Genomic DNA, 19,259 nt, shown 5'->3' on the forward strand with positions numbered 1-19,259 from the left:
CCTGACTTGTCAGAGCCAACAAACCACAAACTATGCCTGCCAAATCAGTAGATGTCAGCTAAGCCAAAAGTGGCATAATCCAGCCCCTTCTCATTATAATTATTAGGCTCTACCCAGCTTAAACCAACCATACATTGAATCAGAACAGAGATGGCTATAGACCTTCAGTTGTACCTTCGTAATCTCAGGTTTGAGCCTTTCTGAAACAATGTGGTAAAAGAACACAAAGACAAAGTGAATATTTATAGCTGCAGTGGCCACAACATGGCAATTGGAGTGGTGATTCAGAATGGTCCTGAAAAGTGCACAGAAATTAATGAAACACACCCATTGTTCATGTGCTCCTTAAGCAAGCTAATCACTGACTTTATCATACCTAAATATCTGTTGCTCACTTACATATGCTGAAACACTTAACTACGAACCAGCTCACAGACAAAATGCGGAATATGCACAGGTTTGTCCACAATAATACTGGCAAAAACTGACACCTGCTTTTTATCATTCTAAAAGAAGAAAGCAGCCACTGCTATTTTGAGTTCTAATGTTCTTCAGGTTTTCTCAAAAACTTCACACTGGAAGGAGATCCCAATCTTATTAATATAAATGTTCAAAACCAGTTAATTTCCTTCTGCCTCCCAAGTGCACAACTGTGTGATTTGAGTCTGCCATTATGTATAAAACATTAATTCGAACTGAGCATTTCATCAATTACCTACAAATGGTTCAAAGGAAAAAAAAGTATTCTACCAAAAATTGCCCTTCAGTGTACACCACTGTGCCAAGCATACCTAAAGTTTAACTTAAATCAGTTTAACTTTACCCTGCCCACTTTAAGTGCTGTCATAGTTTATACAGGTGTGCACACAATTCATCAGGGCCGTAGAATTCAACATATAATGCAGAAAAGGCAGGCTTGATTTTTTTATTAATAAAAATTACAGTAACAGGAAATTAAATACTCTATCAATGCCAGCCATTCTAGATTTTATTTTTTAGTTATGAAAGCAATTTGAAAAGCTTTAATATCCATAAATCTCTGCTGCTTAAAAAAAGTGGATTTCTGACAGCCCTTCCTATATCTTTCACAAGCCTCATTTCTTAGTATCATCTATCTTTTTTTTTTTTAATTGTCAGCAGTTTAGCTATATTATTTGTCTTTATTTTTGGAAAACATTCCTCTTGTCTATGACTCTCATAACACATTAGTAGCTGACAGCTTCAGTTTCACCAAAGATTTCTAGTATATAATTTCTCTTATGGAATACCAAGGCAGAACAAGAGTCTACCTAGCTGTCATAATGGTAAAAAGTCTAATGAAATCAAAACAACATCAGCAATCCCACGATGACAAGCTTTTTGGAAACCTTTGACATCCAGTTTATACAATCCCCTTGTTCTACACTCTGCTCAGAGGTAGTTTTGGGAAATATGGTACCCCCAGAGGCTTTACTAGGGACACTTACATCGTCTGCCAAAGCTGATGCACCATGCAACATTGGGACAGGGCTCTGTTTTTCATAGTAGTGTAATTTTTCGTGAATCTAGGAGACAAAAGAAAGCAGATTTAGCAGTAGAAATAGTTTGACAACCTAAGCAGGCTAGCTAAACATCTGCAAAGAAACAACCTGACGGAAGCATTTAGCAATGAACATGTAGATATAATTTATCATCCGCTTCTGGTGAAGCACTGTATGATATCAGATGGAAAAAATGCTAGGTATGGAGACCAATCCACAGAAAAGCTAAACATTTTTGACCCCCCACCCTGGTTTGGTTTTTTGAACCTATTTTATATTCTCTAAGTAATTTTTTTAATCCTGCTGGGAAAAACATAAGATATTTATCTTGAGGAGGATATAAAAATGAAGCACATAATTATTTATGAGATTTATTGTCACCAACATTTTTGTAGGTTTCATAAAACAAGTAGTATTTTTAAAGCTTTGTGCAATGCAATCACCAATATTCAAGTTTACAGTCCATCCCATCTGTCATTTTACCACACTTCTCCCTTGCAGTTCCTCCTTTTCCCCATCTATCCTTCTTTCCTACTTACCCTTCCTCAGTTGTCCCCATCTTTTATACCCCTCCCTTATGTTTAAAAGATTTTTCTGCAAACTGGAGGATTCTCCCAGGTTTGCAGCAAAACCTTCCCTTTCTGTCCATGGCCCCACTGTACATATGTTTAGATCTACACTCTGGAGGTAGGTTCAGAATTAAGCATACAGATTGAAAGTAGATTCAAGTCCAGTAGCTCCTTAGAAACCAACAAGATTTCCATGATATAAGCTCTTGAGAATCAACACTCCCTCCATCAGATATTGAAATTAACAGTATTTGAATTTATTGAAATTAGCAATATTAGGTTTTATTGACTTTGAAATTTCTGATAAATTTTATTTATTTAGAATTTTAATGCTTCTTCTTCTTCAGGGAACCTACCGAAGGTGGATTACAAAATAAAACATAATAACATAAAACATAACACAAGCATGATTTTTAAAAAACCCAAACACAACCAGAACTTGAAAATATAGATCACTGAGTAGCTTAAAATATCAGTTTTTACACTAAATCATAAAATGGTGCTAAAAAGTGAACTCCTTAGTTAAAAAGACTCTGTGGCCTGGTGCCCCAAAAAGAGCAACATAGGTGCCAGGCAAGCCTCAAGGGGAAGCACACTGAATAAGCAAGGTGGCACTACCGAAAAAGCCCTATCTCTGGTTGTCACCTGCCTTACCTCTGAAGGCAGGGGCATGGAAAGCAGGACTTGTTGAGCTAGATCTTAATTTAATTTTACATCATTAGTCCCAATAGTCTTAGAAAAATAACATCATTAATTTCTTTCAGTATGAAATATAACTATTCCTAATGTATTAGTATTCTATAACGTTATGTATTCCATAACGCTATCTGTCCTTAGATAGTTTTTAGATGCTCTCAACAGACTGAGTCAAAATAATTTCCAGAAGAGATTGGTTGGATCCTGCAAATCATTTCTGATAATGGAAAGGGCATGATTTTCACCATTTCCCCCCTCCTGCTACAGACCACAGATTTTCCTCTGATGCTGCTCCTGGGGGTACCCTGTCTCCCAGGTGCATTTCAGGGTGGTCTGGAGAGGAGAGAGAAACAGCAAAGCACTAACATTAGTGCTTCCCACTGGCAGAAATGATAGATAGAAACCAACTGTATGCCCATTGCATTACTTCATCCACACAATAGATGATATACTCAGAGAATTCAAAATGATTGATGGTAACAGCCAAGGTGTCACCTTAACGCCTTCCACTAATATAGTGGGAGCAGCCATCAGACTCAATGGCAAAATTAAGATACAGATGTGAAGATAGCACAGAGCACTCTTTCAAGTATCAGACATACTCACTATTTTGCTTGTAGAAAACTAAGGCATTTCTATTTCTAAGACTCATAAATGTTTCAAACTGTACCATTTTATATACTGCTATAAATTATGCATTTTATGATGCTAAAACAGTAAAATAAGCTTAGGTTTGATAAGAACAAAAGTATTGCGTATATTTCAGTTTTCCCCAAAATTTCTTTCCATTCTCACACATAAAAACCAAAACCACATTCTTCCTCCATGGTTTCAAAATCTCCAGAAATATTACATCTCTACTCAAGGGACCACAAAATACAATAATGTAAAACTGAAACCTAATAAAGAAAAACATAGAGACCGGTCACTAGTCGTGCACACCCCTATAGTGTGATAACAATCCTAACTACCAGCTTGGATAGGGGTTTCTTCTGAATTCCCACGCAATGCCCAAAGCCAGAAAGTATTGGTTATTACATACAAAGCCCTTCATGGCCTTGAACCCTCATATTTGCCAGACCATCTCTCCCCCTATGCACCACCATGACAGCTGCACTCATTTGACCAAGGTTTTCTGCAGGAGCCAACCTGCCAATGGGCATGATCAACAATTGCCCATACACACATGCCTTTTCCATTGAGGCCTCCACCTTATGGAATGCCCTGCCTGAAAAGGTCAGAAGGCTCCCACTCTCCTTTTTTAAAACTATGCAAAACTGAATTATTCAAAAGAGCTTTTCTACTCAAGTAACAGAGTTGCACTGTACTAAATGATCACAACGTTACTTGGATACATTATTAGGGACTGTGATCTACACTGCTGTGTTGAGCTTAATGACACTAGGATCATACTATGCATTTGTTGTATCATTTAGCATGTCATGTTAACTTATGCTTTGCTTCAGTTCCGTTTTTATTTTCTGATAGGGCTATAAAACCAAATCCTATTGTATCACTTACTGAACACCCCAACTTGTTGATTGTGTAATCCGCCTTGAGTCCAAGTGAGAAAGGCAAACTATGGTCATTTATGCATGGTCGCTTTAACCTCCTTTAACCATTTCAACCAGGTCAAAGTAACCCGGGTTGGGGAAAACTGTATGCATTGGCTGGAATGATCAGGGATGAAACTGTGTGCTAATGGAGGCATGAATACAGAAAAGCAGTCTCCCAAGTTCAAATCAAGTCCCATCCCAAAGGCTGCTCTGTAATTGGCTGACTTGCAGTACTCACCCTGAGGGAAGTTTTCCTTCTCTCCAGACCCAACTGCTGCATAAAAAAGCATTTTAAGAACAAAAAACAAAAAACGGAGCAATCTGAAAGAGGGGGGGGAGAAATCCAAGCCTCATGTTAAAAAAGCCTTTCTTTCACTCAAAAAGAGCTCTGAGGTATCAGGAAGCACTTGAATCCCTGCCTCTTTACACACTGCTTCATGATTGGCTGCGAGAAAATCCAATCTTCTGTGCTTTCCCTGTTTGGCTATCCGCATGCTGCCTTGAAGAGGGGTTTGGAAAAGGGTGGGGCGAAGTTCAACCCGAGAACAGAGTATGCATGCTCTGTGACTCCGGAATGAGCCAGGAAGAATGGTTTAATTCGGGCCAGAAGAGGAATGGGAAAAGCCGGGTTCGTTTTGCGTTAAAATAGCGTTGAACTTCCAAGGGATGAGGTAATGTGCATGCTGAAAAATTTGATCCTGGCTGAAACAGGGATTAAAGGAGGTTAAAGCGACCATGCATAAATGACCTATAAATGACATAATAAATAAACAAACCATCTACCAGAGTCTGGGCCTTTTCCATCATGGCTCCAGCTCTGTGGAACTGACTCCCTGAAGAGGTGAGGGGGGGCCTCTCTGGAGATCTTCAGGAGGTGTTGGAAGGCTGTTTGCCAGGGCTTTTGAGGGGATTTGAATGGTATGGAACTTTTAAAAGGCGGGTGAGGAAGGAAGAGATCTGGGGTTTGATATTTTACTTTTGGTTTTAGTTTGGGATTTCAAAACTATTATTCTAAGGTGCCTTGAACCAGGAGGAAAGGCAGGATATAAATGTTTTAATAAATAAATTTAATAAATAAAATAAGCCTATAGGCTTATAGGGTGGGTACTACCAAGAGCTGAATACACGGCTGAATTTTTTTTTCCTCCAGTGGTGCTGGGGTGTTTAGTTGTGGAATGCACTATATCCCAGGTGGGTATCTTATGTGCTCAACAGATACTTATGCCAGGGGAGAAATGCACTGAAGTATAAATCAATCTTAATTACTCTACTCCAAACACAGCATCAGGAACAACTCTCTTCTACTTCTTAATAAATATGTGCAGAGACAACAGGTAATAATCTTGCATGCTACCTTGATAGAGAACCCCAGCCAAAGGTAAAAGATTCGGCCACAAGTAGTGCATTCCCCCAACTTGTCCCCACAAATCAACCCTTGCTATAATTAAATCTTCTGTCAGTGTCAAATCATTGTAGTCAATCAGTTTTTGTAGCCCAAGTTTTAAAACCCCAGTTAACCTTATCATGGCTGGTAGATTAGACCTGTTACATCTGTACAAGAACAGAACTGAGATAATCCTGAAATGTAGTTTTCTCACTTTAACAAGGTGTTTTAAATGTGCACAATGTATTAAAGTTTCTGTATTTGACTACTAAAGGTTCACAGCTTTTACTTTAATACTTGATTTTTTTTTTGGCCTTGCAATATTACACTGGAATTGATTTTCAACTTCTTACCATTGACTGTTGGATGTACTATCAATCCATAGGACAAAGTTTCTCAAGTCCTGAATTAATGCACAAAACAATTTCACTTTAAGCAAGAACAATTTAAATAATGGCTACAAGCCCCTTATTCAGTTTTATCTTTTTAAACATGTTGATCTTGAGAGAGAGAAATCTTTTCCACTTTAACTTCTTTGTTCCTCACAACAACAAAATAAAGCAACTATTATTTGGGAACTCAGAGACTTCATTCAAATAAACTTTTTTGGTCAGATAGTTAAGCAAAGGTTTTGATGAGTTTGCTTATAGGAAGAGGTCCCCTTGGTGGATAGAGGAAATTCAGATTAAAGCCAAACAAGTTATCCATCCTCCAAGATAAATTTCCCTGCCCCTTCAGAGCCAGATTCCCTGCTCAGCTACTGCAGAAAGAATTTCCTAAATTGGAGGTGGTTTTGTTGTGCACTTTTAAGCTCAAGTTTCTTAGAACTTTTACACTCTTCAGGACATTTCAAAACCTGAATTAATCTCTATGCGAAATGTGAACATGATGCTCAAGTAACAAATCTATTTTTAACACACACACCACACCGCACATTGCAGAACATTACCTAACCTTTGGTTCTTGTAGGTTATCCGGGCTGTGTGACCGTGGTCTTGATATTTTCTTTCCTGACGTTTCGCCAGCAGCTGTGGCAGGCATCTTCAGAGGAGTAACACTGAAGGACAGTGTCTCTCAGTGTCAAGTGTGTAGGAAGAGTAATATATAGTCAGAAAGGGGTTGGGTTTGAGCTGAGTCATTGTCCTGCAAAAAATATCAAAGGTAATGTGCTAATCATTGTCCTGTAAGTATCAAGATAATGTGTTAATGAGGGTGTGGTATGTTAATATGGAACCATTGTATCCTGAAGTGATCTGTTAAACATGTGGAATCCAAAGCTAATCCGCATGGCTATTGTGGACTGTAGTCTTTGTTAGTCTGGAGGTTTTCAGGACAGAAAGCCAAGCCTTATTCATTCTTAAACTCTCTTCTTTTCTATTAAAGTTGTGCTGATGTTTATGAATTTCAATGGCTTCTCTGTGCAATCTGACAAAATAGTTGGTAGAATTGTCCAGTCTTTCAGTGTCTTGGAATAAGACCCTGTGTCCTGTTTGGGTCAGTCCATGTTCAGCCACTGCTGATTTCTCAGGTTGGCCAAGTCTGCAGTATCTTTCATGTTCAAAACCTGAATTAATTATCTTGATGCAGGACAATGATTAGCACATTACATTGTCGAAGGCTTTCATGGTCAGAGTTCATTGGTTCTCGTAGGTTATCCGGGCTGTGTAACCGTGGTCTTGGTATTTTCTTTCCTGACGTTTCGCCAGCGGCTGTGGCCGGCATCTTCAGAGGAGTAACACTGAAGGACACTGAGACACTGTCCTTCAGTGTTACTCCTCTGAAGATGCCGGCCACAGCCGCTGGCGAAACATCAGGAAAGAAAATACCAAGACCACGGTTACACAGCCCGGATAACCTACAAGAACCAATTAGCACATTACCTTTGATACTTTTTGCAGGACAATGACTCAGCTCAAACCCAACCCCTTTCTGACTATATATTACTCTTCCTACACACTTGACACTAAGAGACACTGTCCTTCAGAGTTACTCCTCTGAAGATGCCTGCCACAGCTGCTGGCGAAACGCCAGGAAAGAAAATACCAAGACCACGGTCACACAGACCGGATAACCTACAAGAACCAATGAACTCTGACCATGAAAGCCTTCGACAATATTACCTAACCTTGTTTCCTTTAAAACCTGAGGTCCTTCATCTACAGATGCCACATTATTGAGTTACTTTAAACATCGGTATCTCAGAGTACATTACTTTGCCTGACAATCATTTGAATAGATATACCTAAACAAGAACTGAATTCTATGTGACATTTTAACCCATGAACATTCACTTGCAGAGGCATGGAAGATTAGTTAACCCTAGGCCTTTTATCTTTTTTTGTTTTTGTTTTTTGCCATCAAGTTGCATCTTACTTATGGAGCCTTCTGGTAGAGTTTTCAAGGCAAGAGACGTTCAAAGGTGGTTTGCCATTGTCTGCCTCCGCATTATGACCCTGGTATTCCTTGGAGGTTTCCCATCCAAATACTTGCCAGGGTTGACCCTGCTTAGCTTCTGAGATCTGACTAGCCTGGGCAATCCAGGTCAGGACAGCCTTTATCCTAGGTTACAGCAAATTGCTTTTACAATCTCCATCCCTAGGAAACCCCACAACTTACTTCATCTAACCCAGTGATACTCACTTAGTGGCTCAGGAGCCATATGTGGCTCTTTGACATGCCACCTGTGGTGGTTCTGAGTAGCATTGCCCAATGCAAGATCCACCTCATGTTCCAGGAAAGAGAGAAGGGCCTTGTCCTCTCCAACAGCCCCCTACCATTCTCCACGGTTTCTGCATTCTCATTTCAGCACACAGGCAGCTGCTGGGAGGAGAACAAACTGACCACAGAGAAGAGAAGATAAAACCACCATGACCATGGCAGCTAGGCAAGAAAAGAGCAACCTGGCCAAAGGAGAGGGATTGGTGGTTTTACTCCTGTTTCTCCAAAGCTGGCTCGCTCTCCTTCAGAGGTTTTGACAATCTCTCTTTCTCGCCTCAGCTGCTGTGCTTTATGCTGAGAAGATGGGAGGGATGACTCTACATGCTCAGAAGCAATTAAAAAAACTTTAGTTATATGTTTCAGTTTATTTACAGTCATTTGACCAACAGATAGTTATATGTTTAACAGTGAATAGTTCTTGTACTAATGGTATGCATGCGTTTGGTGGAGCAGAGCACGGGGCTACCCCATGTGGCTCTTTGGGTTGATGTTAAATGCAAATGTGGCTCTCCACAAAATGTGGAGTGAGTACAGCTGATCTAACCAATGCTCTCCTTCTCTCAAAGACTGTTCAAATATAAATAGGAATGCCTAAATGGGCAAACAGCAATACTTCAGCAGAGTAGTACGCTGAAGTGATAGAAGTGAAATCAAGTGAGAGATACCAGAATTAAAGTTTAAGAATTTGTTTTAATTGTCTTACTCATAGACAAGATTCAGAACTGGACTTGTAGGAAAAACAAAGTGTTATTTGTCAAGGCATAACCAATGTGTTCCCTTTTAAACTATAAAGGAAGTGAATAAATAAAGACTTATTGTACCAGGGCTTCATATTGGCTCTGCCCCCCAACTTTTTTTCAATGCCAACCTGCCACTATGTGTTTAAGAAAGAGTTTTTAAGACCGAGAATACAGGTTCCAGGCATGTATTTGCCTAAGAGCTTCTTATTTAGAAAAGCATGGTGCAAAGCACAGAGCCTGTTCAAGCAGTCTTCAATACCATGGCCTGGAGAACCAAATGAGCTGGGGGTTCACATGCTCTCCTCTCTGGGAGAGGCCAGAGCTCAGTCATAAAGCATATGCAAAATGCCATCTTGAGGGTCTTAAGTGGGTGGAAGGACAGATTTTTTTTAAAAAAAATATATATCTTTAAATAGATAAATAAAATTCCTAGGTTTAATTTCTAACACCTCCACTTAAAGGACCTTGGGAAGGGGGCATACAAAGGCCTTTCTCTGCCTGAGATCCTGGAGAGCCACAGCAAGTCAAATAAGATAATACTGGGCTAGTTGCACTCATAGTCTCACATTTAAGGCAACTTCATATGCTCCTCCCATCTCATCACCCACAGTTTCCCTTTCAGTTTCTTTTTGAACAGAAGGGACAGGTCTCCATGACAGCCAAGACCATAGTTGCCATGTTACTTGAGCCAGCAAAAGGTTATTTTTAACATTTTTCTTCCAAACCAGAATTAGAAGGTCTGAAGTGAGATTCCAGTTTTGGTATAAAGGGAAAGATACATTCAAGGACTTGTGGGTGATATCTCATTTTCCTCAGTAGCCCACTCCCCCACAATTTCTTCTTTCCTTTCCCTGGCAGTCCCCATGGCCTCTCTTCCCCCTTTCCTTTTCTGCTTCTCTATCTACCAATCTACTTTTATCTTCCCCATCCTCAGCTTTCCCTCCTTCCCTACCCTTGGAAAAGTATGGCTGAGCTGTGCAGTGGCCACCAGTGACAGGCCAGGCCCAGTTGCATGGTGACCACCAGCATCGGGCTGGGCCCAGTGGCCACCGCTGTTGGGCCTGCTGCCTTCTGTCCATTTAGTAACAAACCAAAAATACCTACGCTGTGAATACAAAATGTAACTGGAGAAACACCGACAGCACGAAGGCTCAAATTTAATTCCAACTGGTTTTGTTTAATTACACGGATGAATTTTACTATATTCATCATTAACAAAAAAACTCACTTCCAAATAATCTGAATCCTACAATACGTTCAGTAAAGACACATTAACATCATGCCTACCACTTGACAAAAGTATAATATATTAAAGTATTCCAAACAACAAAAACAAATACAAAGAGTAACCCCAAATGTCTGTCAGTACTCAGTCAGAGAGGCTGAAGCACTCTGCTCAGGTTCCTATTGGTGAACCCCAAGAAACATCCAACAGAAGAACATCACAATCTTCCAGAGCCAAAGGTGTGAGAGATACCGCTAGCAAGTACGTGCCGTCGATTTAAACACATTTTGATTGCTTCGTCAGCTTGCCAGTCCACGCATATCTTGATATCGGTTTCACTTCTTTGATGATTCAAGACACTGATTGTGTGGATTCAAGAAACTCCACAGGCAAAGCCTTTTAAGCTTATCTCGCAGCGTGAAATGGACCTCTGGGGGTTCCTGTTAGTATGTACTTCGCTTAGGTTCTTGCCCTTCTGTCCATTAGCCACCCTACCTTTATCTGCCACTTTGCCTTCTGGTTTCCCTCCTGCTCTACTCCTGACAGGTCAGCCAAGTATAGGAGGAAGGAAAGTTTTCTAAATGATAAAGAGGATTCCCCGCATTATGCCAAAAAATAAAAACAAAACAAGGCAGAGTTCAGGAGTTTCCTTAAACTTTTTCACTTGATCTGTTAAAGATAATTTTATCTCATCCAACATGTATAGAAGGGGGTCCCCTTCAGGAAATCAGCTTTCTCTACCCATCGTCACTTCCACCTTCTCTGGATTCAAGTTCAGTTTGTTCACCTTCATCCAGTTGACCACTGACTCCAGATTCAGCACATCTGGAGGCTTAGGCCTTTTATGCGTGGGTTGTTTCAATCGTGATTACCCCTCCCCGACTATTTTGGGGCTTTGTTTCCATTATGCACGTCTTTCCCGACCACTTCACTCTCTCCCCGCATTTTCTGGATGCCGCCAGAAACAGCATCCAGAAAACGCAGGGAAAGAGCGAAGTGATTTCTAAAGGTCAGGAAAGACGTGCATAATGAAAATGAACCATCAGCTTATTCGGGGGTAATCACAATAGAAACAACCCGTCTATATAAGGCTTATATGCTGTTTGACAGATATAGCTGGGTGTCATCGGCATATTGATGACACCTGTCTCCAGACCTACAGATGATCTAAAGCAAAGATTAAATATCTGTAGACTAGTCTCTTCTACTGCTTTAAAGGCCAAACAGTGCTCAGTTCTTGTATCACTTTGTATATTACCACTGCTGTTTGGAACTCTTTTTTTGCTACCGAAGGGACTTTTTGCTACCAAAGGTACCCAAAAATATTTTTCTAAATTCTACTTTTCTGTCCCACCCACTTCCTAAAAACACTTGGTGACTGCCAGAAAAAGTGTTGGTGGCTCCATAGCACCCACAGGAGTTATGTTGGGGACCCTGCTCTAACTATACACAAGTTCTCAGAGAGAAATTTAAACATTATGAAGTCAAATATATAACGATCAAGTCTGCCACACATAAAAGGCCTTCAGTATTGTCAAGTAGGCATGCATCATAAATAGGTTCATTTTGAGAAGCAACTTCCAAAGGAAATCCTAACAATTTTGTACTGGGTTAAAAAAGAACCAACTGGGCACAGTGAAGGCTGCAAATGCAGCCTTATGCACTTTTACTCTGCAGAAAGTCCCAGCAAATTTACTGGGCCTTACTTTTTAATGATTCATTTGAAGTCTGCAAACAAGTATGTGTTGTCATACATGCTGCCATCTAGTGCTAGGACTCTTCCTTGAATCTTTATGTAAAGTAATGGCTGGGTAAGTTTTATTATTTATAACAAAACATTTAAAATGTTTACTAAATAGTCTTTCTGTGGAAAACAACTGCAAAATGCAACCATATGAATTCCTCCTTGCAGCTTTTATTTAGCATGTGACAATGTGTGTTCTTTTTCAGGCTTCCATGCCAACACATTTTGAGTTTGTGTTGAATTTTTTTAAATTGAAAGAATACTGAATAATAAAGGTGGCATGCAAACATGTATTTCAATTAATTGAGCTTGTAGCTACCATTCTTGTTAATCCAAACTAAACATATCAATAGGTGTGTAAGATAAACCAAAGTTGTGCCAAAAGAGCTCCAACAATAAAAACATACAGTTCCATACGAAGGATATTTATGCAGCTAGCATACTCCTGAAAGTAAATATGGGGAACTCTTGAGTATTTTACAGCATCTCTTCTACATCCAGTCAAGTTTTGTATTGCCATTTCTGCAGAGGCATAAGAAAAAGACCAAGCAGAGAATATCCTCCCTCCCAATTTCAGACCAAGCAGAGAATACCCACCCTCCCGATTTCTTTTTTCCCCCTTTCTTTCACTCTTATTTTGTATATTGATATTCTTCTTGTTATGCCCCATAACCCCCCTGAACATGCCCCATCTCTGTACTTGCAGGGCCCCCAGAATACCCTTACAATGGGATGGAAGACATGGATCAGGACCTTGTGCTTCCTTGCCACCCTGCAAGTCGGTGACAGCCAATCCATGAACAATACAATTTTCAGCATCCTGGGGAAACCTCACTGGCAATGCAGGTCCACAGGAGCAGACCATGAGCCCATGGTCTGTGACATTCTTGAGTAATTATGCACACACTGAGTTCTCATCTTTTTCATCAAGTAACACATTCAGAAGCTGCGAGGAACAATGGGTCAAACCCCTGGACTTGGTTCTCATGTGTATGGAAGCTAAGACCAAATATCAGGCTCTCCTATGCTACTCTCATTTAGATAAACAAACTCCACTGGTCAAAGCTTTATGCACTTGGAAACAAGAGGGAGACCCCAACTTTGGTAACTGGTCCCAGACACATCAACCGTATCCTATGCTCAAAACCCTATGTAAAAGGAAACAGAATATTCCCCTGAAGCCAGTGACTACCCCTGCTAATACCTCTCCTCCCCCGGTTAGAGGATTGGGCTCCAAATTGTGCAGTTTGTATGGTGTCGGCGGCAATTTGGAAGGCAGGGGATCCACTTAAAATTATAATACTCATAGGCACAGGAACAAAAGTTGCAGCATCCATTACACTGACCACTCCTCAGGGAGGACTCACTCCAAGTGGGAAATTGGACTGACACCCCTTGGACAGTAAGCGAACAGGACTTAGAGAAGCGGGGTCCCCCTGACTGGCTACTAAGATCCACAGATCCAAAATGCCCAAGATGGGCTCACTCCATAAGATTTAATCACTTGGGTGTGATAGAACACCAAGTTACACACACTATGGGTCAATATCATATTGAAAAACTGGCAGGAGAATCCCTCAACCTCACTTTCGATCCACTAATTAAAGACCCACAGGCGCTCACGAACGATTACACGAAAGTCGCTGGCTCACATGTAATCAAGACGGATATTAAAGAAACCGTCCTAATTCAGCCCCAAATGTCACTTAAGGAGATCAGGGTGTAACTCTCTGGTCTCAACACCACGCACCGATTGCCCCAATGTGCTCCCTTTTTGAAACCCGGCCAGGATGGCTGGAAAGCCTGGTTACAACTTTGGACGAGAGTCTCTCCCACCATTAACCGGAGGAAGAGGTCCGCCACTGATTGGATCGCTCCCACAGCGGGAGGCGCAGCCATCGTGGATGCAGCCAACATAGAAGTGCTAGCAAACAAATTTGCCTCCGCGACGGCTACGATGTCAGATTTAGGCAAACCCATCCCCAACTCCATGAAGTCACTGTCAGAAGTACAACATTCAATCAGTGACATATTAGTTAATTGGGAAGGTCAAATGGAGCAAGATTTTGAAATCCTCCTACAGGGCACCCAATCCCTGCAAGCAAATCTGTCCATGGCTATTGCTTGTAGTCAAGCACACAGCCTCAACATCGGCATGGCAATGGGAATAGTCAGAGAAGCCTCCGATGGCCACCTCCCCGTGGAAATCAGGCATCTCATCGCCCCAAAACTCACCGCCACGGAGCTCCAGCTGGAACCATGGTGGACCCTAGTAGACTCCACCTTCAACCCCAAATCCCAAGAACTTTTATTTTTCCTATTGACTGCCAGCAGCAGAGAATCTTTCCCTATTTTTCCCATCGTTCCCCTAGGTTTGCAGGCAGGAGAGTCAGTCGTGCTATATGCCCAAAACCCTTCCCATTGGGCAAGACTCTCCCCCGACGGAGTTATTTTTGTAAATACCGAAGGCTGCGTCCACAGGGACCGCCTCGGCTTCATTTGTGAGGATCATGCCCTGGAGCCTCACCACCCGTTTAGCCCCTGCAGCAGACCAGACCCGTCACTGTAAATATACCCTGACACAGGAATCCGGATCTGCGCTTGTATACCTGGGCAAAGGTTGTGCATGTGTACCTTTTTGATTTTGAACGCATTTTTATTGCAACCGATGCTTCCTTTTGTAAATAGATGTTTTTGCAATCTTACTTCAATCAAGGGATGTGATCTTGATTTTAGCATCCCTGTATGGACCCGGGAGGAGATGGTTCTCTCCCTGGAACTTTACAGATACATACAGCCCCTCTTTTTAGGAATGGGATTAGAATCCATCAGCCAACTTTTCCGGCACCTGAAGCTTCAGAACAGCCTCCAACAAATTAAGCAATCTGGAGACAATAGCTCCCTTGTTGTCCCCCACAACAAGGAAATTTTGGATATCTCTACTGCAGTGAAAAAAGCAGGAGAGCATTCATGGTGGGAAACCCTTTTAGGCTGGAGCCCCTCAGCCACTGGTATTTTAAACCTTGCCCTGCATCCCATAGTAGTAATCTGTACCGCCCAAGTTTTCATGACCCTTTTGATAATTGCACTCGGGTGCTGGGTGCAAAAACAGATCAGCAAATTGACAGACATCTACCAGGCTACACAGCTTTCCTACAAGAAGCAGTGAGGAGAGCTGTGTAACCCCTTAGGCTTGCACTTAAGTTTTTTATTTTCTATTTTTGACTTTCCAAGGTGGGGATACCATTTTGGCATTCCCTAGAGCAAAAATTAGAGGGAGGAATTAAACATCATGGGCGAATGGCGCAGCCATGCAACCATCGCCAAGACACGCCAAACTCAGGAGGAACCAAGAATTCCAACTGATGATGGACGTTCAGAGGCCTGTGCACCCTCGTGTAGGATAAACTAATACCTCTCTTCCAAAGTGGGAGGCGCACGAGGCGCGTGATTGTGAAGGAGCAGGGTGCGCAAGCACATGAGCTGGTCCGGTTTTGGACGGCTCCCCCGTTGCTGGGGCTATGCGCAAAGGCACGGCCTCCATGAAGCTCACTGTCTCAGGAATCGGCAGGGAGCTCCGCGCTTCACACTTTTCGGATCAGGGGATCCCCCCTTCCCCCTAAAAAGATCATGCCCTTGGAAAGTCAATCTCTTGCTTGCACCTGAAAATGTGTTTCTGCATCTTCATATGTCAACCCCCTCCCCTGATACCTGCTCATACCCTAAAAACAGTAAGGTACCCATCATGCTCTGGCATAGGAGATTTGCATATGCCAGACCCTCTGGGGGAGGACAAAATCGATTTTGCATTTCTTTCTTGTTTGCATAAGGTTATGGATATATATGTGAAAGCTCATTTCACTTTCACTATAGAACGGCCATGTTAGGAAAGGATCAATCTATTCTTTAACAAGCATACGGGGAGGTCCCTCCCCAAGGAGGTGATTCCACCCGGACCATGAGGAATCACCCTGTCGGGAAGAGATCTTGGAGTCCTGGAGGTTGGCAAGCCCACTGGGCGAGCCAATCCAAAACCAGAGCAGTGCCTGTGCAAGTCAGCAGCCCACCGGGCTTGCCGATAGGCGTGTGTTGGCGAGTGGTTGCATGGTGGCGCCACCCACCTTACGTGCTCTGAGTGACCTTGAATCGCATTAGCCCTACAGCCCGACCCGTTTCCAGCTCATCATGAACCAATTAACATTTTCCAGTTTTTTTACTGTGCAGGCCCGATGCCCGAACAAGGAAAACAATCAGCCGTAAAAGAGCTTTAATTCAAGGAGTTGATTGAACAATTTTATTGCCTTTTCTTGTGTAATACCAGCATGCCTTGCATACACATGTAAATCACTTTCCCTCCTCCCACGGTCTGCCTTTCCATGACAGCCACAGTAGTAGGACGGAACGACGGACGACCTCAGAAAACGAAAGTAATACTGCGCACTGAAGCACTCGAAGCCCTGCAAGCAAGCCCATACCGTCAGTTTGCAGAAAAGACCTAATTAAGCTAGTTAACCCTCTCCTTGCTGTAAACATATGAGCTCCCGACGTGCTCAAAGGGGGGTGATTTCCTATTTCTATTACAGTGTACCTTAACTGCGGACGCCAGTGGGAAACTCTTTTCCTTTTCTATTAGTCCTAACTTCTTTAAAGGAGACTGAGAGTTTTTTTCTCTGAAAAAACGCAACACTGAGAGTTTTTTTTCTGTAGTTTTGAGTCTGTTGTATAAAGTAGATAGCCAATTTAGTGACTCTTTCTCTTTCTCGTTACCTTTAACTAAGTTAGGCAATGTATTTTAAGTAGAAAGTTGACAAGTGTAAATAATTTGTATATCTCCTAGTGCACCACCATTCAGTGTAGCCACTTGTCACGAGTAGTACCGGCAAAGCCAATATAGCCCCCTCCAGGTGTTTCCAATTTCCGTGGCATCACATTTTTATCTGGCCCGTTTTTAGGTTAGACAAATGGCTCCTTAATTCCATTGATTTGTATATCCCCCGGGGTCTCCAAGCACCACTACAAGCAAGTCCCAGCAATCCCAAGTTCCTGTGTTCCAGTGTTCCTGTCTTCCAATCCCGCTGTTCCAGCTTCCAGTGTTCCTGTGATCCAGTTTTGTGCTGGCTCCTACACGTTGTTCCGGAGCCAGCAAAGGGGGATTGTTACAATATGCACTACCTGACCTCCAGCCCTGGTCATGGCAACCACACCAGAGACTCGCTGTACTGTCTAAAGCGCTAACAGCCCGCCGCTCTGGGCTAGCGCTCCAATGCATTACCAGGCTGTCCAGGACAAGAGACCGGGTCACCCCTGCAGAACCAGCCAAAGGAAAGCTATGATCCTGACTGTCTTTTGATCCAAAGGGAAGCTATTACACCGAAGCGAGAGCATCCTGTCGCTCTCTCCTGCAGCCCCCCCTCCTCCGGTATCCTGTGGGAAAAACATCCACCGCGATCTGCTTTGATGCTCCTCTGCTGCATCCCTGGAATGTAAAAATTCACACCTTCCTGAGGTACTGCCAGACATAAGAAGATCGAGTCGAGTGATCTCGGAGATATGCAAATCATTGGTGCCAGCTTAGTTTACAAATTGCCACCTTGCCCAATCTCTATAGCCGAAGCCTTTGATCCCTTTTGTTTTAGATAGGAGCCATCTGGGGAATCTCAACCCCCCCCATCCCCAGAGAAGGGTATATTTTGCCCTCCCTGAAATAGCAAGAGAGTTCTTCTGTTCTACCTGACCTACCTTTCCTTTTTTACCGTGTGTGTTGAGTTTTGCGCAGCTCCACGCACCCCCCCCTTTCGGTGACTTGGCTGGCTCAAGGCCACGGATTTTGGACATCTTCATTCCTAGATCGGTAACGTATTACCCAATCAACAACATCCTAAACGTCTCTAGTCTTACCTCCTTTTTATTCTTAGTTTCTTGTATGTATGTATTTGCAACACTGAATGAATGAATATACATAAACACTTTTAATCTGGAAATCCTTGGTCTGTCTTTATTTTGAGATTCACTGAAAACAACCCTGGTATACATTGGGTGATTCCGCTAATATAAATAAATTAGTGCCGCTGCTCATGCTAATTTCCCCAATCAAAGAGCAGTTTCAGTAACAAGGACAAGTTTGTTATGCCAATAAGTTTGTTATGCCAATAAAGGTTTTTGAATTTGAATTTGAAGTTTGTGGACTTCAGCCTTACACAATCATTAATATCTGGCAGGAAATGACTCCCTTCTCAAATGACTACAGCCCCTTGGCAACTGGAAGAGACAGAGAGAGTAGTATGGTCTTGGACTGAGACTGGATTTTTGTCCTTGCCCTATCAGGATATTTCAGCAGCAGCAGAAATAAACTGCACTTAAACTGCTACAATTTCTGCCTACTTTTCAGGGATTATAACCATTCCAAGAAAATTCAGATTTGAAAAAGGTTCCCTGATGCCTCCTTAAAATGCAAAATATGATCAGTGCACAGACCCTTTGATATGTAAGGTTTTCTGACTCTGAAGAGCACAGAAAAGTGGACAAATCTATATGCCAGTAAGTGGGTTGCAGGAACTCACACTTTTATCTAGGTCCTACATGTATGGATTTGCTAACAATTAGAAAATAACCCAAACCTCACTTTAAAAATCTCACGACAAATAAGTTAATATATCATTTTCAAATCCATGCCCCTTTACCAGCTGAACTCCCACTCCCACCCCAGGATTCCTGTACTTGGCAAGTCTTCTAAAACCAGTAAGTTCCAAACCACTGAGAATGTGCCTTGCACCTCTACTCTGGTACAACGATGGGATTTAGAATGAGGCAGCCATGCACACATGCAGTGATCAGCAAAGGACATAATGGAGCCTTCCAGCTTCCATTTTCTGTCCTTACAGCATTCACTGCAGAACACCATTTCCTAGAATGGGAGCCTGGCATGCTTCCCATTCCCCATACATGATTCTTCTCCAACCAAGGGCTGAGCCCCAAATTTAATTCAAGCTCAAAGTACATGACTTGCCTTAGGCAAGCCCATCTCAGCCTTCGCTCCTCATCTGCAAAGCCATTATACTGGTGACTCAGCTGGCATTTACAAGATGTTTACAACAAAAACTGTAAAGC

General features: G+C 42.2%; 1 protein-coding gene across 2 annotated transcripts in view; it reads right to left on the reverse strand.

Annotated features, from left to right (window-relative positions):
- Nucleotides 1–19,259, reverse strand: part of MPP7 (MAGUK p55 scaffold protein 7) — a 97,260-nt gene that overhangs the window by 53,992 nt on the left and 24,009 nt on the right. For both annotated transcript variants that reach the window (XM_056857979.1, XM_056857978.1), the window contains exon 3: nucleotides 1,467–1,544. In XM_056857979.1, coding sequence (XP_056713957.1) covers nucleotides 1,467–1,544 — 78 coding nt within the window. The remainder of the gene's footprint in view (nucleotides 1–1,466; nucleotides 1,545–19,259) is intronic.

This window comes from Euleptes europaea, chromosome 11, assembly GCF_029931775.1.
Source record: "Euleptes europaea isolate rEulEur1 chromosome 11, rEulEur1.hap1, whole genome shotgun sequence".
Classification (NCBI taxonomy): Eukaryota; Metazoa; Chordata; class Lepidosauria; order Squamata; family Sphaerodactylidae; genus Euleptes; species Euleptes europaea.